We start from the raw sequence: 23,322 nt of genomic DNA, 5'->3' as shown, positions 1-23,322 counted from the left end.
TCCACTCTTAAGGCATCCATAACTTTGGTATCAGAACATTGATACTATAGCACCTCCAAATTCAGTTGGTAATTTATAGATCAACCGAGTTCCCAGCGCATGCAGCTCTTTTCATCTGACCTGCTCTTTCCCTTCTGTTCTCTCTGGCTTCCTAATTTTCCTCCTACTCCTGCTCTTTCAAAATGTGCTCTCATTGCCTAATCCTCTGTTTTACATCTTTCTCTAAAACACATGCCTCCTAGAAACACACATATCATTTTGTGCCAAGTTTGTAGTATAGGTAGTAAAACTTTTTTTCTTCGCCAAATGTCAAACCTGCTCAAAACCCATTGTTTTTTATATGTAAAACAAAATTTGAACTTGTTATCTGATGTACATGTAGCAAAATAACTGAATCTGCAACAGAAGATATCGGTGAAGACCTGCAAGGAAAAGAGTTATGTTAGCCATCTGGTCATAAATAATTTCTGGGAGGGAAATATACCAGTGTACACTGTTCCAATACTGCAAAACCCAGAGGTATAACACATAAAATATGACCCCTAGCAGAAAAATAAGAAGAAATAATGCTTACTAGCTTAGAATGTGGATTTTGGTCTATATGTTAAGAAATCTGTGCATTAACAAGCAAGCAAATTTCCTTCCTGATTGTTACTGTACAGCAGAGTTTAAAAGAAAATAAGCACTCTAGATCTTTATTGCTATGTTTTTCCAAAAGTTCATTGTCTGTTCTGCAAGTGAACTGTCTAGAGAAGAAAGCTGATTTGTCCTGTTTTTGTTCCTCCGCAGATTAAAGTGGAAAAATACCTAACCCCACAGCAGAGAGCAAAAGCAGAAATGCTGGCGAAGCTTGAAATGCAAAGGCGTCTTGCTGCTCAGGTATGTTTTTGAAGTACCATCTTCTTTTATAATCCTTTGTGATCAGAACTATAGACATCTTTTTAGGGCAAGTAAGGTTTCAGTTAGAGGTGCTCTTTTATATATGCCTAGTGCTGGTGAAAGGGGCCAGACTGACAGATTTAAGACTACATATCATTTTAAAAACACATTATAACTCAACTAAAAGTTTTGAACTCCATGCAGTTACCAGATAAGATTCTCTGACTTGTATTCTGCTGGAGTCAGACTAGAATATCATAATGACCCCTTCTAGTTTTAAAAACTCTGAAACTATACAACTATGAAAGCCCTGAAGAAAGACTGGACCATGGAACAAATGTATGTGACACAGACGATGATGGGAGCTGCTTTCCTTCTTCTAACCCAGTGATTCTCAGCCAGGGTACTGCAGCACACTGGTGTGCCTTGAGATTCTTTAGGATCAGTTGTGGTCTTTCAGAGTTCTTTGCTACAAAAAAGTTACTCTGTTATTTTTCTGTAGTCAAAAACAAGTGAAAATTAAGAGCTGGCATTTTCTGAAGAGTCTCTTGAGTCTAAAAAGGTTGAAAACCACTGTGCTTATGCAACACCACCATGACAGTAGTATTTGCTTTTCCACCTCCCCCCCGACCCCAAATCACTATTGTTCCAATTATAGTGATAGTAATATGGCATATGAGTGTCTGCCCACTAGGAAGTGGGCTAAAACTATTAGCTTATTTCATATAAATAAGGTAACCGAAAAGTGTTTCATTCACTAGTAGGACACTGGATTCAAACTGGAATCTTAGAGGTGATACACCCTGTCAGGTTCCCCAAAGCATCTAAGTCTTGTTTCTCAACAGCATTTTCCCTTTCTTCCCTTTTCTTGTTCAGGACAATGCAAGACAGCGTGCTCTTAATGACATGATGGACGGGGTCCTAGAGGTCAAAAAGGAAGACATCTTGAAAATGGTGAGTTTTGTTTCTGTCATAGGATTTAAGTAAAAGTTGCACTGACAAGAACTGAATAAAATTCAGTAGTTTACAATGTAACTAGAATTCCCAGATGTTCCCAAAAAACCCCCTCCAGTCCCAGCCAACCACTCTCACCCGAGGCTGGACATTGCAAAATAAGGCTTTTTTGTCAGAAAGAAGATTTGTGTTGAAGATAGAGGCCTACGTTTTCATAGGCTGCCCCAGAATGTAAAGGTAGAGCAAATGCTTTCACTGAAGCTGGTTTCTTTAGTTTAAGCAGGAATTAAATTTCCTTGGGGATTTGCAATGGAAACAACTGCCTCATCTTTTAGTCAAAGTATTACTATTAAACCCCATGGTAAAGTCACACTAGCATTTTATTGCATCTGATAATGATTGTCTATGAAAGAGTGAAAACAAAAATGACCATATTGACAACCATTAGTGCCACAGGAAAATGCAGTTATTGCTCCGTTCATGGCACATGCAGTAGAGCAGTGATTCTCAATCAGGGTGACGGGGTACCCAGGGGTGTTGCCAGATCTTTTGACAGGTGCCGTGAGGTGTGAGGAGGTAAGTGAGATGTTAGAAGATAAGCAGGTGAATTAAGCAGATAGATAACATGGACTTAGGCTTGTTCTTTCCTGGATGATCCCCCATCCCCATGGCAGGGCCTGTCTGCAAGGAAGCTAGAACTGTAATATATAAATACGTTTTTGAAATTGGATGCCACTCAAATTGCAGAAGTTGTGGAGGGGCCTCAAGTCCAATGAGGGGAGCCTTGAGTCCGAAAAAGGTTGAGAGCTACTGCTCTGGAGGAAATGCTGCCATCACTCCAGGAAGTGAGGAAACATAAAATAGTGCCTAATTAGAATATGTTATGTTCCTTGGGTCCAAGTCAGAGTACTACTTCAAGCTGTCCTGAAGAGAAAGCTTTCAATAAACTCTGAAGGTGCATTTCTAGTTTTTTGAGTTTTGTAGTTTCTTTTTAACATTGTCTAAATGGAAAATTGGCATTGCTCTTGAAATATCTTGCTCTTTTAATGTTTTCAGGAGATACCCCCACCTCCTTTTATATCCAAACCCGACACCCTTTGGAATGAAGAAGAAAAGAAAATATTTAAGGAATATGAGAAAAAAATCAAGGAGCTGAATGAAGAAAGAGAAAAACATAGAAAGGTAAAATAAAATGGGAAACGGTAGTTCTCTTTGCTGTCTTCATCCGCAAAGTTTCTGATCTCTTTCAGATCAGAAATTCTAACAAGTGTGGTAAGTTAAGAATATGGTGAGCTGCAGTGGTGTCCAATTTAGAACAGAAACAGTGGTGTTTACCTGTGATAACTCATACATGCCTTTCTTGACAAAATTGTTTTCACTTCCCATCACCAACCATTTGTGATGGTCCCAGGTTACCAGCACAAATGTACATATAGTTTCCAAAACACCGTTTAGAATTCATTTGCTAGAGTTGCCAGGAACAGTGGTATTAGACACATAACATCCCATTTTATATCCTTCAGCTTCAAATTTGGGCAGCATGACCTATCAGCTTTGCTGTAACTTCATTTCAAATGCACAGCTTGTTTGGCATCTGGTGAAAGCATCACCCCATGTAGAACACTGTTTGTGATGCCTGAATCCAAGTACAGCATTTATCTGATGGTAGAAATAGAGCTTTTTTCCCATGATGGGTTGAATCCCCCCTACGCTGTCAGAGCTGGTTTAAACAGGTCTGTGCTAAGCTATTGCAAGGAAAGCCAGGGTGTGAATTTATGGCACATCAGCTCCTCCTGTGGTAACTGCCTCTGTGCATGCTCTTACCTTATCCTGCTCTCATTAAGGAATAAGCTATTTCAGCTGCATCTGGCTGGCTCAGAGTAACTGATGTTCTGTAAGATCACACTGTAGCTTACTTCACGGTGCTTGTTCATGGGCCCACACCCTTAGGTTTGTAACTGTTATTGACAGTCAATGATCAAAGCAGTTTTTATTTTTAAAGAAGGAGCTATAAAGAAAATAATTGCAAAAATTATATCCAGACCCAAACACTTTCATTTAAATTGGTGTGTTCTTGTCTGATTTTTAGCTTCCATTACTTTTGAAAGGGGTTGAAGGAACTCAGCACTTAGAAAAGATGTTAGACAAACATATGAAATGTTTTGGTTTTTACAGGTCTTGAGTTTCCACTTGAGCAGAATGTAGTAAAGCTGGCAAGATGGCCTCTGAAGGGAAATGATCTTCACTGAGTTGTGATACCAAATTAAATATTATCCACTTTGATAAAAAGAGAGGGGTTTCTGTTTATACAAAAGTCTTAAGAACAACGTCTGTCAGAAATGATTTAGTAGGGTTGGAGTGTTGTTGTAGGCATGATGATCCAAGAAATATGCAAGAAGCAAGGGGTTTTTAAATGATGTCTTTTTATTGTATTAATTGTATAATTTAGAGAGATGTTAGATAAACTTTGGGAAACAAAATCCCCTTCTTTAGATTTAGGCATAGTTGACCCTGTCTTGGGATAGAGATGATATATTAGATATGATCAAGGTCTCTTCCAGCCCTATTTCCTATTTTGATATAAGACCCTATCTAGGAGACTTTGTGTGTGTGTATTACTTATTAACTGAACTGCATCAGTGCCTGGGGACCCCAGTTCTGAATGAGGCCAGCAGTCTACAAATACAAAACAACAAGGTAGTGTCAGCCCCAAAAAGCTCACTTCCTGGGCAGTCACCCACCCACCACTAAACCACACAAACTCCTAAATTACTTGTTTCCCTGAAGTTTTAATACTTCTTCTCCTCCACCAGATACTAGAAACTGAACTGAAAAAACTGCAAACAGCAATTCAGGAAACAACGCAAAGTTTCGATGACACTGTATGCAAGCTCTTCGAGAAGAAGGTGAAGTCGGAGATGGTCATATGCCAGGTGAGGGAAGGATTCTGTGCTGCTTATTTCCAACTCCATGCAACAGGACTGTTAATCTTTTACTTCACAATCTTTCCACAGGAAGAACTCAAAATAAACAGCCTCCTTTATTCGTTACTCCTGGATGAAGAGCTGAGCACCAGAGAAGCTGGACTGCATTATTTTCTTGAGAAGAAGCGGAAAGAGAAGGTGAATGTAGTATCTGGATGATGAAGTGCCAGCCATTTTCTTACAGAAGCTGGTACTTACACACACAGATACTAAGTTTCTACAAATAACCCTCCCCACCTTTTCCCCAACCACTGCTGGTTGCAGTTGACCCGTATTAGAAAGGTGTGCATTTTGGGATGAATATTCATCTCAGTTCTTCCAGAAATAATTTTGTAAATATCCAGGTACTGAGAAAAGCATGCTGCTGTTTGTCAAATGCACCATATATTAGTATCCACTGTAACTTTTCTCATGGTCCTGATGATGCCTGTGCTAGAAGAAGCTGAACAAGTGGGTAGTGAATATTGCTGTCTGTTTTAGAGAACAAAATGATAAATTAGGACAAATCCAGAATAAATCTTCTGAAATTGCAGTTGTCGGTTTGCCCATAACTGATAAGCCACGTATAAGTGGATTAGTAACCAGAGATCAAAACAAACATTTCTGGAGCTATATGTAAGTATAAAAAGTCTTACAACAGTTCTACAACAAAAGTGTTGATTCCTATTCCCTGGAAGTTCATCTGTTAAGATGTCATGTGACCAGCTCTATACTAGCCCATTTTTTTCAAAATATTTTTTATTTTTCTATTTTTAAAAATAGCCCTTTATTATATTTGTTTGCCCACATTAAAATTAAAATATAACAAACAAGCCTTGCTTTCAGAGAAAAACAGAGTATAAATCTTCCTTATTATCTAGACAAAAGCTTGGGTAAAACAGATCAGCTTTCCACAACACCATGACATGTGGCAAATTCACGTTATCAGATCCATAAGGAAATCAAATTCCAGTCAAGAACCTTCCACTGAGGATAGCCTGATGACACTTGGAGACCTCTAGCTGATCTTACCTTTCACATTGTCCAGGGAAAGAGGCAGTCTCTTACCTAACTGGGAACCGGTATCATAAAAGATTAGGGATAGAAGAGACCTTAGAAAGTTGCATTTAGGCCAGCTCCTGCTCAAGAAAGGATCATTTTTGTCTAGGCTATCCAGAACTAGTGTTTTTCTAACCTGAACTTGAAACCTTCCCTGATGGAGATTCCACAATTTGTAGGTAATCCTTTCCAGTGTTTAACTATCCTCCTAATTAGAATGTTCTTCCTAGGGTCTAACCTAAATTTCCCTTATTGCCCATTAAACCCATTGCTTGTCCTATTGCTTGTGGATACAGAAAACAAATGATCCCCCTCAAATTTATAATAAGACTGTTATCAAATCCTCATTACTCTTCTCTAGAGTAAATAATCTCAACTTTTCCATCTTTTCCTGCTACATCACCCATCTTGGTGCCACAGGATCACAGGAAAGTAGGGTTGGGAGGGACCTCACTAGGTCATGTAGTCCAGTGCCCCTGATCAAGACAGGATCATCCCTGACAAATGCCTGTCCTGCTTTTGCAAGTTTCCAAGGATGGCGATTCCACAGCTTCTCTAGGTAGTCTTATTCCAATGCCTCACCACCCTCACAGACAGAATGTTCCTCCTAATCTCCAACCTCTGTTTCCCCTGCTGCAGCTTGAGGCCATTGCTTCTAGCCCCTACTGCCACAGAGTAAAGCCCATCTTCATCCTCTCTGTACCCTTCAGGTATCTGAAGACTGTTATCAAATCCCCCCTCAATCATCTCTAGGCTAAGTAATCCTAGTTCTTTAAGCTTTTTCCTATAAATCTTGTCTCCCAGGCCCCTGATACTTTTTGTTGCTCTGTGCTGGACTCTTTCCAAACTGCTCATGTCCTTCTTGAAGTGTAGGGTCCAAAACTGTACACAGTACTCCTAGGGAGGCCTCATCATTGCTGAATAGAGAGGAAGAATCACTTCCCTTGATTTGCAAGTGACACTCCTGTTAATATAACCCAGGATGCTGCTGGCTACAGATGTAATAAGTGTACACTAAATTATCATCCAGGTGATACTACATTGCATCCAGAATTGCGTAAGCAGCCATCACACTCTCTGTGTGCACTGGTGTAAGGTGCTTCCTGTGATCAACCTCATTAAGCACTTTGGGTATCTGAATTCTACACCTGCTGACCCTTCTGAAGGGTCATTGCATGTGGCCACCTATAGGAAGCATTGCAAGCATCCTGTCTAAACTTCACAAAGATGTGTTGTGCTAACTGCTTGCAGCGTGGGACCTGCTCAGGAGGCAGTTGCACTGGAAATAAATTAGCTTAATTGTTTTTGTGTGGAGTAAATCAAATGTACGCTTCAGTATGCTGGAATACTACTCTATACCCTTCTGCTATTTTTTAGTGCCATTACTGAAATCAGTTTTTGTTACAGCTCAGTACCGCAGAGGCAGTCCAGATTGCAAGAAGACAGGTTGATGCTTACAGAGAGACCTATGACAATTTGGTAGCTGAAGACAAGGTGAGAGTTCTAGACCTATGTTCAAGCAGATAGAATTACAGAAAACAGTGGCATTCAGTACAAAATAACCACCCACCAGAATATGTAGTATTTAGGTCCCAGTTCAGCAAAGCACTTATTTTTAAGCATGTGAGAAGTTCCATTTAGGTTAATGGAATATGATGGCAATGAGAATATACACATGCTAAAAGTTAAGCCATGCTTAAACGCTTTGTTGAAAAAAGGCTTCTGGGAGCACGGATGGTTTTCTTGGAGAGTACAGAAACCAGTGCCTTAACCTGATGGTCTCTCTCTTTGCACTGATACTTCTTGGGTCTCAGAAAGTATGCTTGTCATGGTAAACTTGCCTCTCTCAGAACTGACAGCTTTAAAATAAAATTAAACTCACCTAAGTAATGGACTGGAAGGTAGATCCCAGGACTTCCTAACATGATCCCTTCTTATAATTTGGTATTTTTGGGAGATATGGAGGCTGATGCTTTGCAAAATAATATCTCAGTGACCAGAGGCATTTTATTTTCTTGCCAGATTCTGGAACGTGGCTTTAGAAAAGAATTTTCTGATGTTCCTATGCATCTTATAGATCAGCTTTTCAAACTTTACAAACGTCGACCAAGGTAAAATCCCCCTTTGATTTGGACCATATCCTACAGCTGATTACCTTTGCTTTTGTGATAAATTCCAAAGTATGCAAGGTATTTTACCTACAAGCAAGAGACAGCTTTTCTCAACTTTTAAAATGGTACCTTTGGAATGATGATGATCAGCTGTCATATGAATGATGATTGCTATTTTTTAGCAACCATCTCTTCACTTCACACCAACTGAGTTACTTAAAATGTAGCCAAAATAATTAATATCTAATAAAGCTTGCCTTTTATCCTTTATAACATAAAGAGTTTTTTACAGTAGCTCACCAGAGGAAGTTAGGATGGGGAGTGAAATGACTCTAGTATACCTGGCCTTGTTCTTTCTACCATGAAATGCTACTTTTCCACACAATTAAAAGTCAGTGTTTTCTGTGCTGTGTTTGATGCTAGAGCCCAGAAGATGAAGATGCACCTTGACACTGCTAACCCTTACGGGGACAGACCAGGCTCAGCCAAAGCTTACAAAGATGCACTTGCCCATTTAATGAGAGCCATGAATGAACTGGATAACCCTGAGAACATGCCTGAGGGTTTAGACTTGCCTGTTTGGGAACGTTTCTGTTCTGCTCGGCGAACAAAAGTAGAGAGTGAACAGCTGGTATGTAAAGTGCCTTCTAGCAGATTTATTTTGTTGCTAATTGTTGGGAATATAGTTTCTTGTTACCTTTTATGTAGATCAGTTTTTGGGAGGCAAGGAGGATGGTAGCAAAATGACAGTATAGTGTAGGTGACTTGCATTTGATTCTCAAGGTAACTCAGCTTCTGGGAGTCAGCAAAATACTCATCACTCTTTAGCTTAATTTCTCTAGCACCAGATAAAAAGTAATGTAAATGGGTTCAAAAGAAACCATGCCCAGCTCTCCTTTGGAGAAAACAAGGGGAGAAAGCACACTAAAAATGACTGGAGATTTGGAATAGCCTCATAGGATTTCTCCTCAGACTCCTTTTCCCCTCCCCATCCTCCAAACAAAAGCAAACCATCAAGGAATATTATGTTGTCCTCCACCTTTAACTTGCATTTACAACTCTGCATGTTCCTCCCTTGCAAGAGCAAATCCTAATGCCGTTTGTTGATAGAAAGTTCTGTTAAGCTACTGGTTTAGTTTAAGATGATCAAGATTTAAACTTTAACTATTCAAATATGTAGCCCAGATCCATTTTGCATTGCTGAGAAAAGGAAACACAGGCTTCCTTACATGGGAACAAATACGCATCAAAGGGGATGGAGCTTCATAGAGAGGCTAAAGATCTTATTGAGGGATGATCCTAGTCAGGGATGATTCTGCCTTGAATAGGGGGACAAACTAGATGACCTTGTGAGGTCCTTATCAGGGCTTTGCAAAGCTTCTATCCCTGATTTGATTCAGGGAGACTCAGCTCAATTCAATGACCGAATCTCCAAATCTGAATCGAATCAGGAGACCCTTTAATCTCTCTGAATCGATTTGGAGGGTTCTGATTCGATTTGGAGAGATTCGGAGATTTGGACATAGACACAGCTTTAAATGTTTTTTTCTACATACCTCTAGGTAGCAGGGGCGTGTGAGTGCTGTGATTCTGGAGCAGAAGGAACACCCTACGGGAGCACAGGGGGCTTCCCAGCATGCTCGGGCAGCAGACCTGTAAGTGGACCAAAAGCACTTCCGATCCACTTCCAGGCCCACCAGGGAGCACACAGGGTGCCCCCTGCACCCCTCTGGCTCAGTCACTGGTGCCTCCTGGGTCTAGGGGGGTCCCTGGGGTCCCCCCATGGCCGATTGCCCAGCCAGGGGGGGCGTGTGAGCTCCCTGGAGGACCTGGAAGTGGACCAGAAGTACTTCCAGTGCAGTTCTAGGTTTGCTGCCGAGCACATGAGGGTGGGTGCTTGCACTCCTGTGGGATTCTCCATCCACCCCAGCATCGCAGTGTGCACGAGCTGCACCTGGTACCTCAAGGTATGTAGAAAAAACATTTAAACCTGTGTCTATGGCCAAATCGCTGATTCTCCAAATCTTCAGATTCGGCTGAATCGAATTGGGGACAGTGATCTGAATCAATTAATCAAATCACTGTCCCTGATTTGGGCCAAATCCAAATCGAAAATGCCTGTTTCACACACCCCTAATCCTTATCTGTCTTACTTTTGTATGATCCTGTGATTGTAACCATGTGACTCACTGACTTTAATGACACTCATACAAGCAGCCTATTTCTCCATAGATCTCTTCTAAAAATCTGTCTCAATCTGTTCTTGGAAACAAGGTTTGACTCTGTACAGTTATGAATCTGAAAGTGTTCAAGGAGCTGTCGTGTTGTTTGCTCAGGTGAAACGGAAAGCTTTGACACTAGCAGAGATGCAGGCTTTTCTCCAGAGAAGAATAGAGGATGATGAGAAGATAAAGAAGGACATTGACAACATCTTCAGTGAAGTCAACCTGTAATTTTACTTGTTATTCTTATGTTCACATTCATCCACATTTTAGCACCTCACTCACATAAAAATGTACAGATGACTTTAGTATCCCAATTTATCTAAAAGATGCAGGCTGTGTCTGCTGAAACTAGAAGGTTATGACTATGGCATGTGTAGGCATGCCTGAGATAGTTTCAATCCAAATGGCTCAGGTAGCAGCAGTAGTAAAAATGTGGCAGCATGGGTTTCAGTGCAGGCCAGCTGCCCAAGCACCCGTGTCTCCAGCAAGCTTGTCCACTATATGCTGCACTATGCGCTACTGCATCTTCAAGGCTTTTGTTACTTAAGTGATCTCAGGTGTGCGAGGTCAGGCGCAGTTACCCTTCCAGATTACAGTGTGGAGCTCAACTTTGTAAGGACCTTGCTTTCATTGGTTCAGACCCATAATGCTCTATTTTCTGATGCCGTCACTTAGTCAGCATTACTTTTCACTACCATTGGAAATGAGGAACCAACTCTAAGAGAAGAATTGATACAAAGGCATTTTCAGCACTTTTTCAATTATTCCTAGTGTTGCTTTTCAGTAGGACATCTCTCCCTTATAATGTTTGCTAGAATCTGCAGTGAAAACAAAATCCAGGGTTTAACAGCAGTTTGGAAATGAGTAGGATGGCACCCGTTCAGCACTCGCTGTAGGAATAAAGAGAAGGCTGGCATCCCCCGCACAAATGTAAAAGTAGTCATTGACACATACAAAAATACATTGACCTCTCCTCATTTTCAGCATCCTTTATTATCTTGCTCTTGCCCTGTGTTCATAGAGGAAATTTAAAGTACGAGGATGTTATCAATCACTAAAAACTGCTTTTGGTTTTCTGCAATTTTAGGTTACAGGAACAGAAGATGAGGTTTCAATTGGATTTGACTGTCCAATTTCTGCTTAAACAAGGACAGGTGGAACTGGAAAGCAGTGAGCTAATACCAGATTACACTGATGCTATTCTCATTAATAAGAGTGTTATTGAAGAACTGAATTGCACTATCCGGGTAATTTACATTTTCTGAAGGAAATTACTAGTTTTCAATGAATAATCTTCCTTTGAAGACTGCAGTTTTTCGCTAGTTTGACATCTAATATGTGACTAGTCTGTTTCAGCTCACTACCCTACACCAGTGGGCTCAGACTTTGCCAACATGTGGTTCTCAAAGCTATTATGAGTCCTGTAACACCTCTTACTGTAATAGGCCACTGTCCTCAGGTCTGATCAAAGGAATTCTGATTGATGGAAAGGCAGTGTTCTTGTGTGCTACATCCTTCATGCACATGCTTTAAATGGAGAATTTTAATATCTTTTCCACCAATCCTACAGCTCCCTCAAGCTCAAATGTACAATCATGTCAATAGGCAATTGAATGTTGGGTTATACTGAGAATTGCAAAAATTAAATACCTCTTTCTCATTTAAGGTGAAAGTCTAGGATGATACATAATGCATTTCATTTTTCATATGCTTATTAAAGATTATTTTCTCAGGCAGCCTACCTGTATACAAAAATGCTTTATTGCTTTTGATTAAAACAAAATTTCTTATACCAAAGCAAGCTCAAATATTGTATAGGTAAAATGATTAGTGCTGTTATGAGGTGGTGAATGAACGGATGTTGATTGCAATTTCTTTGTGATGCAGGGCTGTGGCAGCGTCCTCAAAAAACAGCAGATTCGATAAGACTACTGTCTGGATCAAAGCCTCTGAGAGCGATTGCAATAAGCTACATTTGCCCTGCTCAGATTATGACTTTGCAGTCTTGCCTATTCTGTTGCATAGATAACTATTCCATAACCCATAAACTGTGCTAATTAAAATTAATCTGTCTGCTTTTTTTCAGGCTCAAGGAGACAAGAAAATTGCTAGTATGGTGGAATGTAAAGACTTCTCTAAAGGGATATTTCAACTGGAATGGGAACATAAGAAAATGAAGATGCAGATGGAAGATCTAAACCAGAAGGCTCGAGATATTCAAACCCTGCGTGTGTCAAAAGATCGTCAGCTTGTACGTTACTCTCTCGAACTTCTGTTTTTATCCTGAGAAAAGTTGTGTTCTTTATTTTCCTGCATCTGCAGGTGAACCTAGCTCAAATTATGTCCACAGTTCAACTTTAGGGGGTAAACATTTGCTTCTGACTCTTCAGTGCAAAGCTAAAGTTATTAATGCCACATAGACTTGGCCCTAAGCCTTGGAGTAGCAATACTGGCACATCAGATGAGGAATGGTGTTTTTCCAAACGTAAGGAACTCTTTTTAAACAAAACAACAAAACATTGATCTTACGAGAAAGTTCTGAAGTTGGCCCTATCTAGTATCTGTCAGAAATAACACATCACCTACAATTTTTTAAGGCAAGTAGGCTATCTCTAATTTTTTTTCACTTCAGAAGGGGCAGCAAGAGGACTCTTATTTCTAAAGCAGCATATCAAAAATGCTGCCTGTGCACAGAAAAAGTTGTGCAGCAAAATCCAAACAGCAACAACTGGTAGTAGGCAGGATGAAATTTCATTGATTGATAGGGGTAGTTGCTGCTGCCCTTCATTGAAGGTAGTTGTAAGAGATGCCTGAATTTATCACTGCCCAAAATAGACACATACATGAATCTGTTTGGTACTTGAGCGCTCTGGGTGGAAAGGGTTGGCTGGGGGTTGTTTGAATAAGGATATCTAATTGAGAGAGAAGCAAGGAGAAGGGGAGATAACAAAAGAAGCATAAAGAGGACACTGCCTGAACTAGCAGCTGATTGCATCATTCTAAGAGAGCCTGAGGAACTCAAGCCCATTTGCACCAAAATAATTAGCTATTATTTTTTTAATCAGAGATCTCAAAACTATAGATTTTTAGACCAACTCCAATTCTAATGTATACAACCCCAGGCATTATAAAGAACTTTCTAGTCAAGCATCCAGATTTCCTTCTACTTGAAGCACTGTCTTAGAACAGTATGCTTAATAGTTCCTGGAAGCACTTAGCACTGTACAGGATAAAAATAAATGCTTTCTTGAGTCCTGTAGCAACTGTCAACCAAGGAGCTTGGAACACTCAAACCCAGCAGTCAGATTTCTTTGTCTTTAATTCTACAGTTCCTAAATGTACTAAACTACGACAGCCGCGTGAACCACCAGGTATCGGTGCTAGAGCAGACCCTTGGCATTATGGATAAGGTAAATTCTTAATGCGCTGTTACTGAACAAATAAACTGTTTTTATAAGACTCCAGTGGACTTGTCCTCTCTCCCAGTAACCGATATCCTCCTCCCTTTCCTCTTTCTCCTCAAAGGTTTAGCATTTGCTGCCTTCCTTTCCATCCCTTTTTATCCCTCTTATCAGGCTTTACTAAACTGCAGTGCCTGCTAATAGCATCCCTGCCTCTCACTGTCTCATTGGCTTCTTCGTTTCAAATCTTATTTTAAAATCTGCTTCTCTCAGGCCTGTACTCCTTAGTTCCTTGTCTCTCCCATTTGTTATATCAGAAGACAAAAAGCTTATTGGAATGCATCTTGTATGAAAGACAAAGTCATGGTGTACTGGCAGTCAAATCTAAAAATGAGTTGAGCTATAATGCAATGCTGCAGATGATGGATTTCCATATAACGTTTGTCTGAACAGCTTTAATAGCATCTCATACATTTGCTTTATTCTTTTGGAAATGGACAGCTGCACAAGGAGAAAGTGAAGAAATGTCAGAAAATAATTAAGGACCTGCAGAAGCGCATCAGTCTGAAGGAGCAAGCAAACTACAAACTCAGCCTGGAGCTGCAAGAAATGCTCGTGTCTGTCTCAGAAAGGCGGCATATCTTTGAGGCAGCTGGTGAGTCGCATTCTGTAGCCTGCTTTCGGTCTCAAGTAAAGAAGAGTTAGAAAGGACATCTCCAAGGTTGGAGTGCTGCTGCAGGAGCACTCCAGGAGCATGAGATTAAGAGAGCAGATTTGTTACACATCCAGTAGGTACTGCTTGCCCCAAAGAGCAATTTCAGTGTACAGGTTATGCCTGAACTAGAGATTTGCTTCTGTATTAACAGGGCAATTGATTATTGCAAGTGAAACCTGGTCTCTCTTCAAGTCACGCTTCTATTGGCAAAGAACAGGGCAAAACAAGCAGCAAAAATTGATTTACTGAGCCCACTCCCCTTAGCATTTGTTCCTGGGAAAGGAGAAGCAACATCAGGTTGCAAAAGCAAGTATTTCTATATTCAGGAACACTGTATAGAACTTCCCCGTAATAAAGTAGCTGGAGACAGGCTTCCAAGAGCCAACTCCATGTAGGTATTGTTCAATTTTGAATACCTGGCAATGGATTTCTCCCTTGGTACTGAGTTCTCTTTAAATATTGACCCTAAGCACAAGCTTCTTTGAAATGAACCACGTTCTACAATGTTTGTAACCCTGGGGCAGCACCTACCATAAAATGAATTCATTCACTAACATGAGCTATTCCTGATATTGTGTTTTATACAGACACACAACCGGCTTCTGAAAAGATTGCTAAGGAGCATTACCAGGATATTGTGCAGCGACGACAATTAGTGGATCTTGCAAAGGGACAGGCCCAAGAGATTGCAATTCTTCAGGCAGAAGTTGCAAGGCTGAGAATGAAAACATTCCCTGCCCTTTACCAAGTAGAGTATTAGCAAGAAAAGCTGCCACAGACGCAAGCAGCAAGGTAGCCTGCATGAGTGGATAGAAAATTCTCAACTAAAGGAGCTTTCAATATTTCTTCCTTAATTTACTATTTAAAAAATTTCACCAGTGGACAAAACCTTCAAGTTTGTTTGGTTTGTGTATTTTATACATAATCTTGTTAATTCAGTTCATAATGATGTTATCGTTTGACAGAAGCACAAGTCTGGTTATACAGCAGTTGAATACCATCTTCTTTGTGTGCATTTTGCGATCTACAGTACCTAATCCTAGGACATTCCAGAATGGAAGCAGCTCAGAAACCCCAGGGCCTTTACTTGCATCTTTTTAGAATGAACTAATTTGTCTTGCCCTGAGGTGTTTGTTTTTGTTTTTTAACTACTTAGCATTTTGACTTAAAAAAAATTCCAAATCAATAAAACAGCCTAGAGATGGAGGCGATTTTTTTTTTTTTGGTATATTAGTAAATGTACTTAAGATACCAGGATACCAGGCATCTTAAATATACTTTTCATAAAGATTAAAAAGGAATGTTTGTACTTGGAGTCATCAGCTAAGTCCTGATCTAAAATCCTATATTTTACCCCAGATTGAGGCCCCTGAAGTGAGGGAGGGAGTGGGGCTGAGGCTGGCATTGCCCAGCTGGGGTGGGGTGACGGACACAGCTGCAAGCGACTCATCTGCAGGGTGTGGAGGCAGCTCCTGCTGCTGCATGCATCCCAGGAGTGCATGGAAGGTGTGCACCCCCAGATCTGCACTGCGCGTAGGGCGAGGGCAGGCTGGAGCCAATGCTGAACTGGGGGCTGGGCCAGGCTGCGCTCTGGGCAGGCAGTGGCAGTGCTGAGAGTGGAGCTATGGGGAGGGATTCAGCCACCCCAAAATTCACCATAGCCCCCATCCCAATGCCACCCGCCCCAAGTGCAGCTTTGCCCACCCTCCCAGGAAGAGCCTAGAACTACCCCAACTCCACCCCGCCCTCACCCCATACGTAGATTTGGGGGAACACCCTCCCATGCCCTCCCAGGGTGCACAGAGCAGCAGGAGCCACCCCTCCTCGTGCTCCCTAGACAAGCAGCTCATGGCTCTATCCCATGCCCACCCAGGTTGTGCAGCGCCTGCCCCAGCCCCTACCCCACTCCCTCACTGGGGGGGCCTTGATCTGTCCCCCCCTCCCCTGCCACTTCCTTCCTCCCCGCGCCTTCCCCCACAACAGACTTACCAGCCCAACGCTGGTTTCCACATTGCTAGGCTGTGCTCCTGCATGTGGCATTTATCGGCCATGTTGGCCAAAAAAAGCCGATTGCCAATACTCTCAATTTTCCTCATATCGGTGCTGAGCTGATATGGGAATGACGTATCAGTGCACCTCTAATTTGAAGCTTTGCAAAAGAGGAACTAGGATAACTAATAAAATACCATTCAAATTAAGACTAAATATCAAAGAGAAGTGTGGGTTTCATGTAGCATCAGGTACAGGCAGAAAGGTAGGTTAGCGAGACATCTAAAGGCTTCTATTAGAAATTATTCTGTTTTTAAACACTAGAGTTTAAGTACTGCTGAGAACTAGTTCTATTGTAGTATAATTGTTTTTACTAATTAAGCATATGCAAATAGACACTTAATACTCAGAACACTGGCATCAGTTGATTGGCAGTAGGAAGACACTTGGACAATGGATGCATACTACAAACAAAAGGTTGAGCTCCTTCATATTTTAGCATAACTAGAAGCAGCAGATAACTTGAATCCATTATTTCATAATAAACAAGGCGATGTAATGTGTCAAACTGATCACCAGAAAAAGATGCAGCCAACTGTTTAAGTAAAATGTTACTAGATTTCATTTTCATATTTCTTCACGCTCAATGGTAACTTTCTCAAATCATCAACATGAGTTAATCTTCCCCAGAAAATAACTGCCTCTTACAGCACACACTGTATCTAATTACATGGCTCTATGAACAGTCTATTAGAACAAACCAGTACTGAAGCAGACGACTATGATGATTTAATACATCTGATCCAATCAGTTTATGCAGTCATTTTTGAGGGCACATTTTTGGAATGAGAGCTTTGCATTTGTTGATTATGTATTTATAAAGTCTTCCTCCGTTCTGCTGTAGTGTAGCAATTGGTCTTCTAATCCAAGGCTGTCTATCAACTGGGTGAGGCTCACTTTCTTTCCATCTGTAGAGAATGCTGATTGGAGCTCATAAAGCATCAACTGGGTGCTACTCCTCCATTTAGCTATCAAACACTGCAGTTCAGACAGGTTGTTCTGAAATGGGAACATTTACAGGGTTACACAAAATTACCACATTTATCCAAATCCAAGACAGACTTCAACTTTAAGATAACTCCCTCTCCCCTCAATAATTAGATTCTATATGTGGAAAATTAATAGATGTTATAATTTTCTATGTACAGAATGTGAAGGGGGGGGTCTTAAATTGGCTGCCCCTTCCTCCCCTCCGCTGTGGCAGGGAAAGCAGTGGCGGGGGGGCTGCAGATCACCACCCCTTGCCCTCCCTGCTTGTCCTCCCCATGCCCGTACCTGTCCCACCTGCCACTTGCTCCTCTGCATCTGGCCCCTGCCACCTTCCACCCATGTGTGGCTACCGCCCTCCCTACACCCTTCTCCCTGAACTCCCCTCCCTACTTACCTTCTGCTGCAGCTCTGCTCCAAAGCAGGCAGCAGCAGTGGCCCTGGCCCAGCCCAGCCTAGCCCGGGAGAAGCAGCAACAACTGCTCTGGGCCAGCCTGAGTCAGGTCTGGAGGGACCAGGCTGCTCCTATTCCCCAGAAAACTACAAGATTTAGAGTCCAGATAATGTGACTCCCATTTGGTGAGAGGGCAGCAGGACAGGCCCTATGAGGAGAGACTGAGGGACCTGAACCTGTTCAGCCTCAGCAAGAGGAGGCTGAGGGGGGACCTGGTGGCTGCCTACAAATTCATCAGGGGAGATCATCAGCAAATAGGAAGAGCCCTATTCTCCCCAGCACCACCTGGGGTGACTAGGAACGATGGTAATAAGCTGATGGAGAATAGGCTTAAGATCAGGAGGCAATATTTTACAGTTAGGGTGGCCAGAATCTGGAGCCAGCTTCCCAGGGAAGTGGTCCTCACCCCTACCTTGGGCGAATTCAAAAAGAGGTTAGATGATCACCTGTCTGGGGTCTTGTGAACCCAGCACTCATTGCTGCCTATGGCAGGGGGTCAGGCTAGATGATCTGTTCAGGTCCCTCCTGACCCTAGCTACTATGAAACTATGACCTATTCAGAAACTCTCCTCACCTTGGATCTGTACATCTTGACCAGTCTGAGCCTACGCAGCAGCTCTTCCTTCTCTTGGAGCTGCTTCACAAGTCTTCTCTTCTCCTCCAATAAATCCTGTTGATTTAGGCCAGGCCCAAGTGACACAGCACGTGGCAAATTCTGAACACATCCACAGGAATGGCCCTCCTGCAAAGGACTCTGCAAAGGACTACTTTTGGTGCAGTTTGCCTCCAGGCTTTGAGAACTGTCTTGTAAGGTGGAACAGGGTTCCTTTATGGATTGAGCGGCTTCTTCAGAAGCACATTCTTTTCCTTCAGCATCAACCTTAAGACGCTTTGCCACAATGGAACTGGAATTAAACGAGCGTCTTGTTTTCCTCAATCGCTCTCTAAGTGTCGCACTCATTGGCTAAAGAAAAACAGTAACAAAAAACACCAAAGCAACAAATAACTTGTATTAGCAAAGACACTGATTGTATTCGAAAAATAAGCAGAGGTGCCAGTCATTCTAGGTTTTGGATTTACCAGCTCCATTCCTATATGATATAAAACATCACTTATATAGGAACTTCACAACTGGTGACTGGGTGTGAAAGATTCTTGTGTGCATGTTGACAGAGCTAGGGGACATAGGAATGAGTTCTGTCTCCAGTGTTTTAGACTTCATTGGCATGTTAGTTTAAATAAGGACAGCAGGATTTTCCCCTGAAGTACAGGCTTTAATGACAGCAAGAGAATCTTCCTGGATTAAGGACCGTAGGATTTGACTTGTATGTTTTGCTCTAGTTCAACTCTCCTAGCCATCAAGAAGAGCTGCAGCATGCTACTGTTGGAAGGCTCTTTCATGGTGACGATAATGTATTTACTTGTAAGATATCAGCTTGGAAACCTAATGCAGGAGCTGCAGAGCTACAACTCAGGATACCTACCTGCTCCACAGAATTGACTAAATGCTGGGTTGTTGGTTTTTTTAAGTCTGTTTTGTTCCAGGTATGATCAACAGCATTAAACACTTTCCAAATGTAAAAGCCATGATTCTTATACCCCAAGAACATACAAACAAAGATAAATTAACTATTAAAGACAATATAATCACTATATGCAAAAGAACAATTAATAGACATTTTGGGAAGCAAAGCCAAGATGATACATAGGTGGGTAGATACATAGATAGAAACAAACACCCTTCTTTGTTTTTATGGAAGCAAAGTAGGAATGAAGGAACTCTTCCCACTACTAACCATGGCTGAAAGACAAGGATTTCAAGTTATTTATAGGATTCTCTATTTTTTTTGTTTTCCTAGAACAACATGCATCCTAAAGTAATCCAAAACAGTGCAAATGATAAAATTCTATTTACAGTAGCTTTGCAACATGTTTAAAAACCATTCCAATGAAAAAAATTCTTCTAGCTCTACTCTGCATGAAAGATCACATCACTGACTGAATAGAAAAAAACTACTTTTTCCATATACAGGTTTGAAAATTAGTTAAATGTATACTCTTATTACATCTTAATCAGACTCCCAATGCAGGAAGGTGCCACTAAAGAGGACTATGATGGCCAAACTAGGTTGTGAAGATGAATTTAAATTGAAGTAATGTGAATTTACTAATGTACATGACAGGCAACCTACTTCATTTCTCCAGCTGTCATAGTTATCTTGTGCATCCAAATCTTCAGATTCCTGCTTTGTCTAAAAAGAAAATTAGCTGATGTAGTAGAAACATTATTAAGCATCACCAGATGTGAAAGGAAACAAGCCTGAGGCCAAGAATATTAAATTGCTTTTAAATTAAAAACCCAGGGCAGAGATTTTTCAAACTGCTTACTGGTTTTAGGTGCCTCAAACAATTTGATACATCTTAGACGACCTAAAACTCAAAGGGTGTGTGCTTAGCACTCTCCAAAAACTGTATTTGTTGAGTTCTAGATTCAGTAATTACTAAAAAAAGTGGTGTTAATTCACTATGGACCATACTCTTCCCTATGAAGATTAGTCCATTAATTCCCCTCTACTGTGGACAATACTGTGCCACTAAAAATGCACGTGTCTGGACCATTTATGATTTGGTAGATAAAACTGGGCCATTTTTTTTGCCTGTGAGGGCCATATTCCAACTCAGTTAAGTCGAATATAACTACCTAAACTTCACTGGTAGTCCCAAGCAAGCAAGGTGTTTTTCTACTCCCCATCCCAAGCACTGTATTCCATTCCAAAAGTTTTTGACATCTTCTCCATGTATTTAGTGCATAATTGTATATTTTAATTACTTCTAGGATCCTGAACTAGTAGAGGTATTATATAAAAATAAAAGTGATTTGCAAAAGTATATAAAGTTTAGGGGAAAAAATGTAATTCAGAAAGTCATTTTTGAAGATCTTTATCCAATACTTAATATACTAAAAAAATATTAGGGGGAACTTTGGGGGAAGAATCCAAACAGCATAGCTGTACGCATCTTTTTAATCAGACCCTATGCAGACCACACATTAATAGTGTGGCATGGTCAGCATGACACTAAAGACACAGTGTATACTTTTCATCAGAGATGAAAGAGGATATTAAATAGAGCTCTGATCCTGTCCTGAAGACATACTGTGCTTCCATTGTGCATAGAGATTTTTTTTTTAAATGTATAAATAATTTGTGTTCCAAACAAAGAATTAAACAAAACAACCTGGATTTTAGGCAAGGTTTGCCAAGAGAATAGAAAGTTAGTTAGGAAAGCTGTTACAGACATCAGGAGGAACTGCAAAGGGTTCAGCTAGGACCATAGGAAGAGTATGACGATGAGGAGCAAAGGGGGAGACCAGGTCTGGGAGGAGTGGGACAGAGCATGGGTTAGGGAGCTGCATTTCTTTGTACGTGTGCAGGCAGCAGCAGCATTCTGCATAAACTGAAGCCTGAAGCACTGGGACTGGAGGAGGCTGTCCAGGTGGAAAGAAGGATTTTAAAAAAATTAAGAAAGTTTAAATAATACCCTGAATATTTGTGCAAGTATTTATAGAGCCGTGTTGCTTATCTTAATAATTAGGGCATTCAGCACCTGAAACAGAAGACACACTAAGTAAATGTATCTAGAATACAAAGAACATGTCTCAGGTATTTGACAACTTGGATTCTGGGCATAGATTTTTTTTCCCCCCATACTATTTCAGAGACCACAGGAAACAATTTTACATGAAATTGGTACTGCTACACATAGCCCCAGTGGGAAAGCTTCTCTAAGGAAATGGTAGATAAAAGATTTTCATACCCGTTTCCCTGAGTTTGTCCTTGAAGGGGCTGGTGTCCTAGGGTCCTCTAGAGTACTGCATGGTGATGCTGATTTGTCAAATACAGGTGTTTCCATCTTGAGAATAAAAACTTAATTTACTAGAGATATAAGAATACAGTATGTATAAGACAATCAGGACTCATAGTAGAGACAATGTCTTTTATTAGACCAACAAGATTTTCACAAAAAAATTCTTTAATTACAGGCTTTCAGGCACAAACACCCTTCATCAGGCATTGGAGAAAAGATTCTAAAAGTTCTCCTGGGTTGACAAGTCAGGATATTTTCCCCATGTCAGAATAAGACAAGGAAGCAGCAGTGGAAACAAGTAAAATGACCTGAAATTGAAGCCTTTCTACTTATTCGGATCATAAAGTTGTCTATTTCTACAGGGCCATATTCTCCAAACCTCACATTCACCAAGCATTACCTTACTTTATCAATCACCCTCTTTAATTTAGAAGGATTAATGGCAGTACTAGTAGGGCTGGAAGAATTTAGCTTTTGCATGTTTCTCTCTCTAGAGCTGTAAGAAATAAAAGAACATACTGCGTATGAATTAAAACAGTACAAGCATGCATACGATTTCCACTGGCAGATAAGGCTGCTTGGGTAGATGTGATCTCTTTTATTAGACCAACTATTTTAGTTGGGAAAATTGTTCTTTACAAGCTTTTGGGTGCAAAGAGATTTCTATTTTCTTCCTGCCAATGGATAGATGCTCTTGTGCGATACAGGGAAGTGGCATGTATTTATAAGGAAATTAAACCTTTCACAGGGCCACCTCCAGCAACATCTTTTGCATTTCCACTGCTAACAAATTCCTCCTTGACTTCAAAACTGAGGTAATTCCTTGCTGCTAATCTGGGTAAGAATTATCTTTACGCTGAACCTCCAAGGCTAAAGGGGTTGCTGGGAGCACAAGATTTTTATCATTCGATGATACGAACAATTAAGTTTTTGTTAGGGAAAAAAAAAAATACAAAGCAAAATCATTATATACACAGGGCTCTGAAAACAGTCTTGTGTCTTTCTTTTTTTTGGAAGCGCGATGGTTTCAGGTATGCTGCTTGAACAAGCAGATTACTCATGCGAGGGAGATGTTTAAGATTAAAATGAAGCTGCCCCAATTTGCTCAGGGAAGCACGCTGTTTAACATGGCGAGGCGCACTCAACTTCAGATTGATTTGAGGACATCTCATTTAGTTTGGCATTTGTGAACCACCTGCTAACGACCCATGTGCAGCTGCAAAGTTGTCAATTATGCCTTGGAGCGCACCGCCATTAGCAGCTTAGGAACAGAATGAAGGCACATCTTTAAGTTTTAAAAAAAAAATCTATAATCAATTTGCACGAGCACTGCAAGACGAACACAAAGCGCCTCCTCCCTCGGGGTCACTGTGCAAGGGACTCCAGGTCGAGGCGTTCCTGGTCCCGTAGGTGGGAGCATCAGGCTGCATGTCTCTCGCTGCTCAATTAAATCAAGCATGTGGTTGATATTCTATTTTAGGCTATTTAAAAAAAAAAAAATCAACTACCTGAAAACCCAAAAAGGTACTACTACTGTGGTATTATTGATTGGATCCAAAATCATGAAAAGCTTTACAGAAATGTCATATACTCTAACAACTGTATAAATAACATTTAAAAATTGTGTTCAAAAACAGTATTGAACATGACAACACCTC

General features: G+C 40.9%; 2 protein-coding genes across 3 annotated transcripts in view; one reads left to right on the top strand and one right to left on the bottom strand.

Moving 5' to 3' along the window:
• Nucleotides 1-15,482, top strand: part of CFAP43 (cilia and flagella associated protein 43) — a 64,106-nt gene extending 48,624 nt beyond the window's left edge. For both annotated transcript variants that reach the window (XM_019502773.1, XM_019502772.1), the window contains exons 26-39: nt 790-879; nt 1,756-1,833; nt 2,890-3,015; nt 4,647-4,766; nt 4,848-4,955; nt 7,263-7,349; nt 7,878-7,966; nt 8,390-8,597; nt 10,303-10,415; nt 11,279-11,438; nt 12,278-12,442; nt 13,521-13,601; nt 14,094-14,247; nt 14,895-15,482. In XM_019502773.1, the coding sequence (XP_019358318.1) occupies nt 790-879; nt 1,756-1,833; nt 2,890-3,015; nt 4,647-4,766; nt 4,848-4,955; nt 7,263-7,349; nt 7,878-7,966; nt 8,390-8,597; nt 10,303-10,415; nt 11,279-11,438; nt 12,278-12,442; nt 13,521-13,601; nt 14,094-14,247; nt 14,895-15,067 (1,752 nt within the window). In that variant the 3' untranslated portion in view covers nt 15,068-15,482. The remainder of the gene's footprint in view (nt 1-789; nt 880-1,755; nt 1,834-2,889; nt 3,016-4,646; nt 4,767-4,847; nt 4,956-7,262; nt 7,350-7,877; nt 7,967-8,389; nt 8,598-10,302; nt 10,416-11,278; nt 11,439-12,277; nt 12,443-13,520; nt 13,602-14,093; nt 14,248-14,894) is intronic.
• A 1,165-nt stretch (nt 15,483-16,647) lies between these two features.
• The window catches only part of SFR1 (SWI5 dependent homologous recombination repair protein 1), a 12,643-nt gene continuing 5,968 nt past the window's right edge, over nt 16,648-23,322 (bottom strand). The window contains exons 2-5 of the mRNA XM_019502771.1: nt 22,979-23,145; nt 21,614-21,732; nt 18,372-18,761; nt 16,648-17,355 (exon numbers count right to left, since the gene is read on the bottom strand). Coding sequence (XP_019358316.1) covers nt 17,164-17,355; nt 18,372-18,761; nt 21,614-21,709 — 678 coding nt within the window. The 5' untranslated portion in view covers nt 21,710-21,732; nt 22,979-23,145 and the 3' untranslated portion in view covers nt 16,648-17,163. The remainder of the gene's footprint in view (nt 17,356-18,371; nt 18,762-21,613; nt 21,733-22,978; nt 23,146-23,322) is intronic.

Source organism: Gavialis gangeticus, unplaced genomic scaffold, assembly GCF_001723915.1.
Source record: "Gavialis gangeticus isolate Ggan-Ray unplaced genomic scaffold, GavGan_comp1, whole genome shotgun sequence".
Classification (NCBI taxonomy): Eukaryota; Metazoa; Chordata; order Crocodylia; family Gavialidae; genus Gavialis; species Gavialis gangeticus.
The sequence above is the reverse complement of the archived record's forward strand: the minus strand, read 5'-3'. Positions and strand labels throughout refer to the sequence as shown.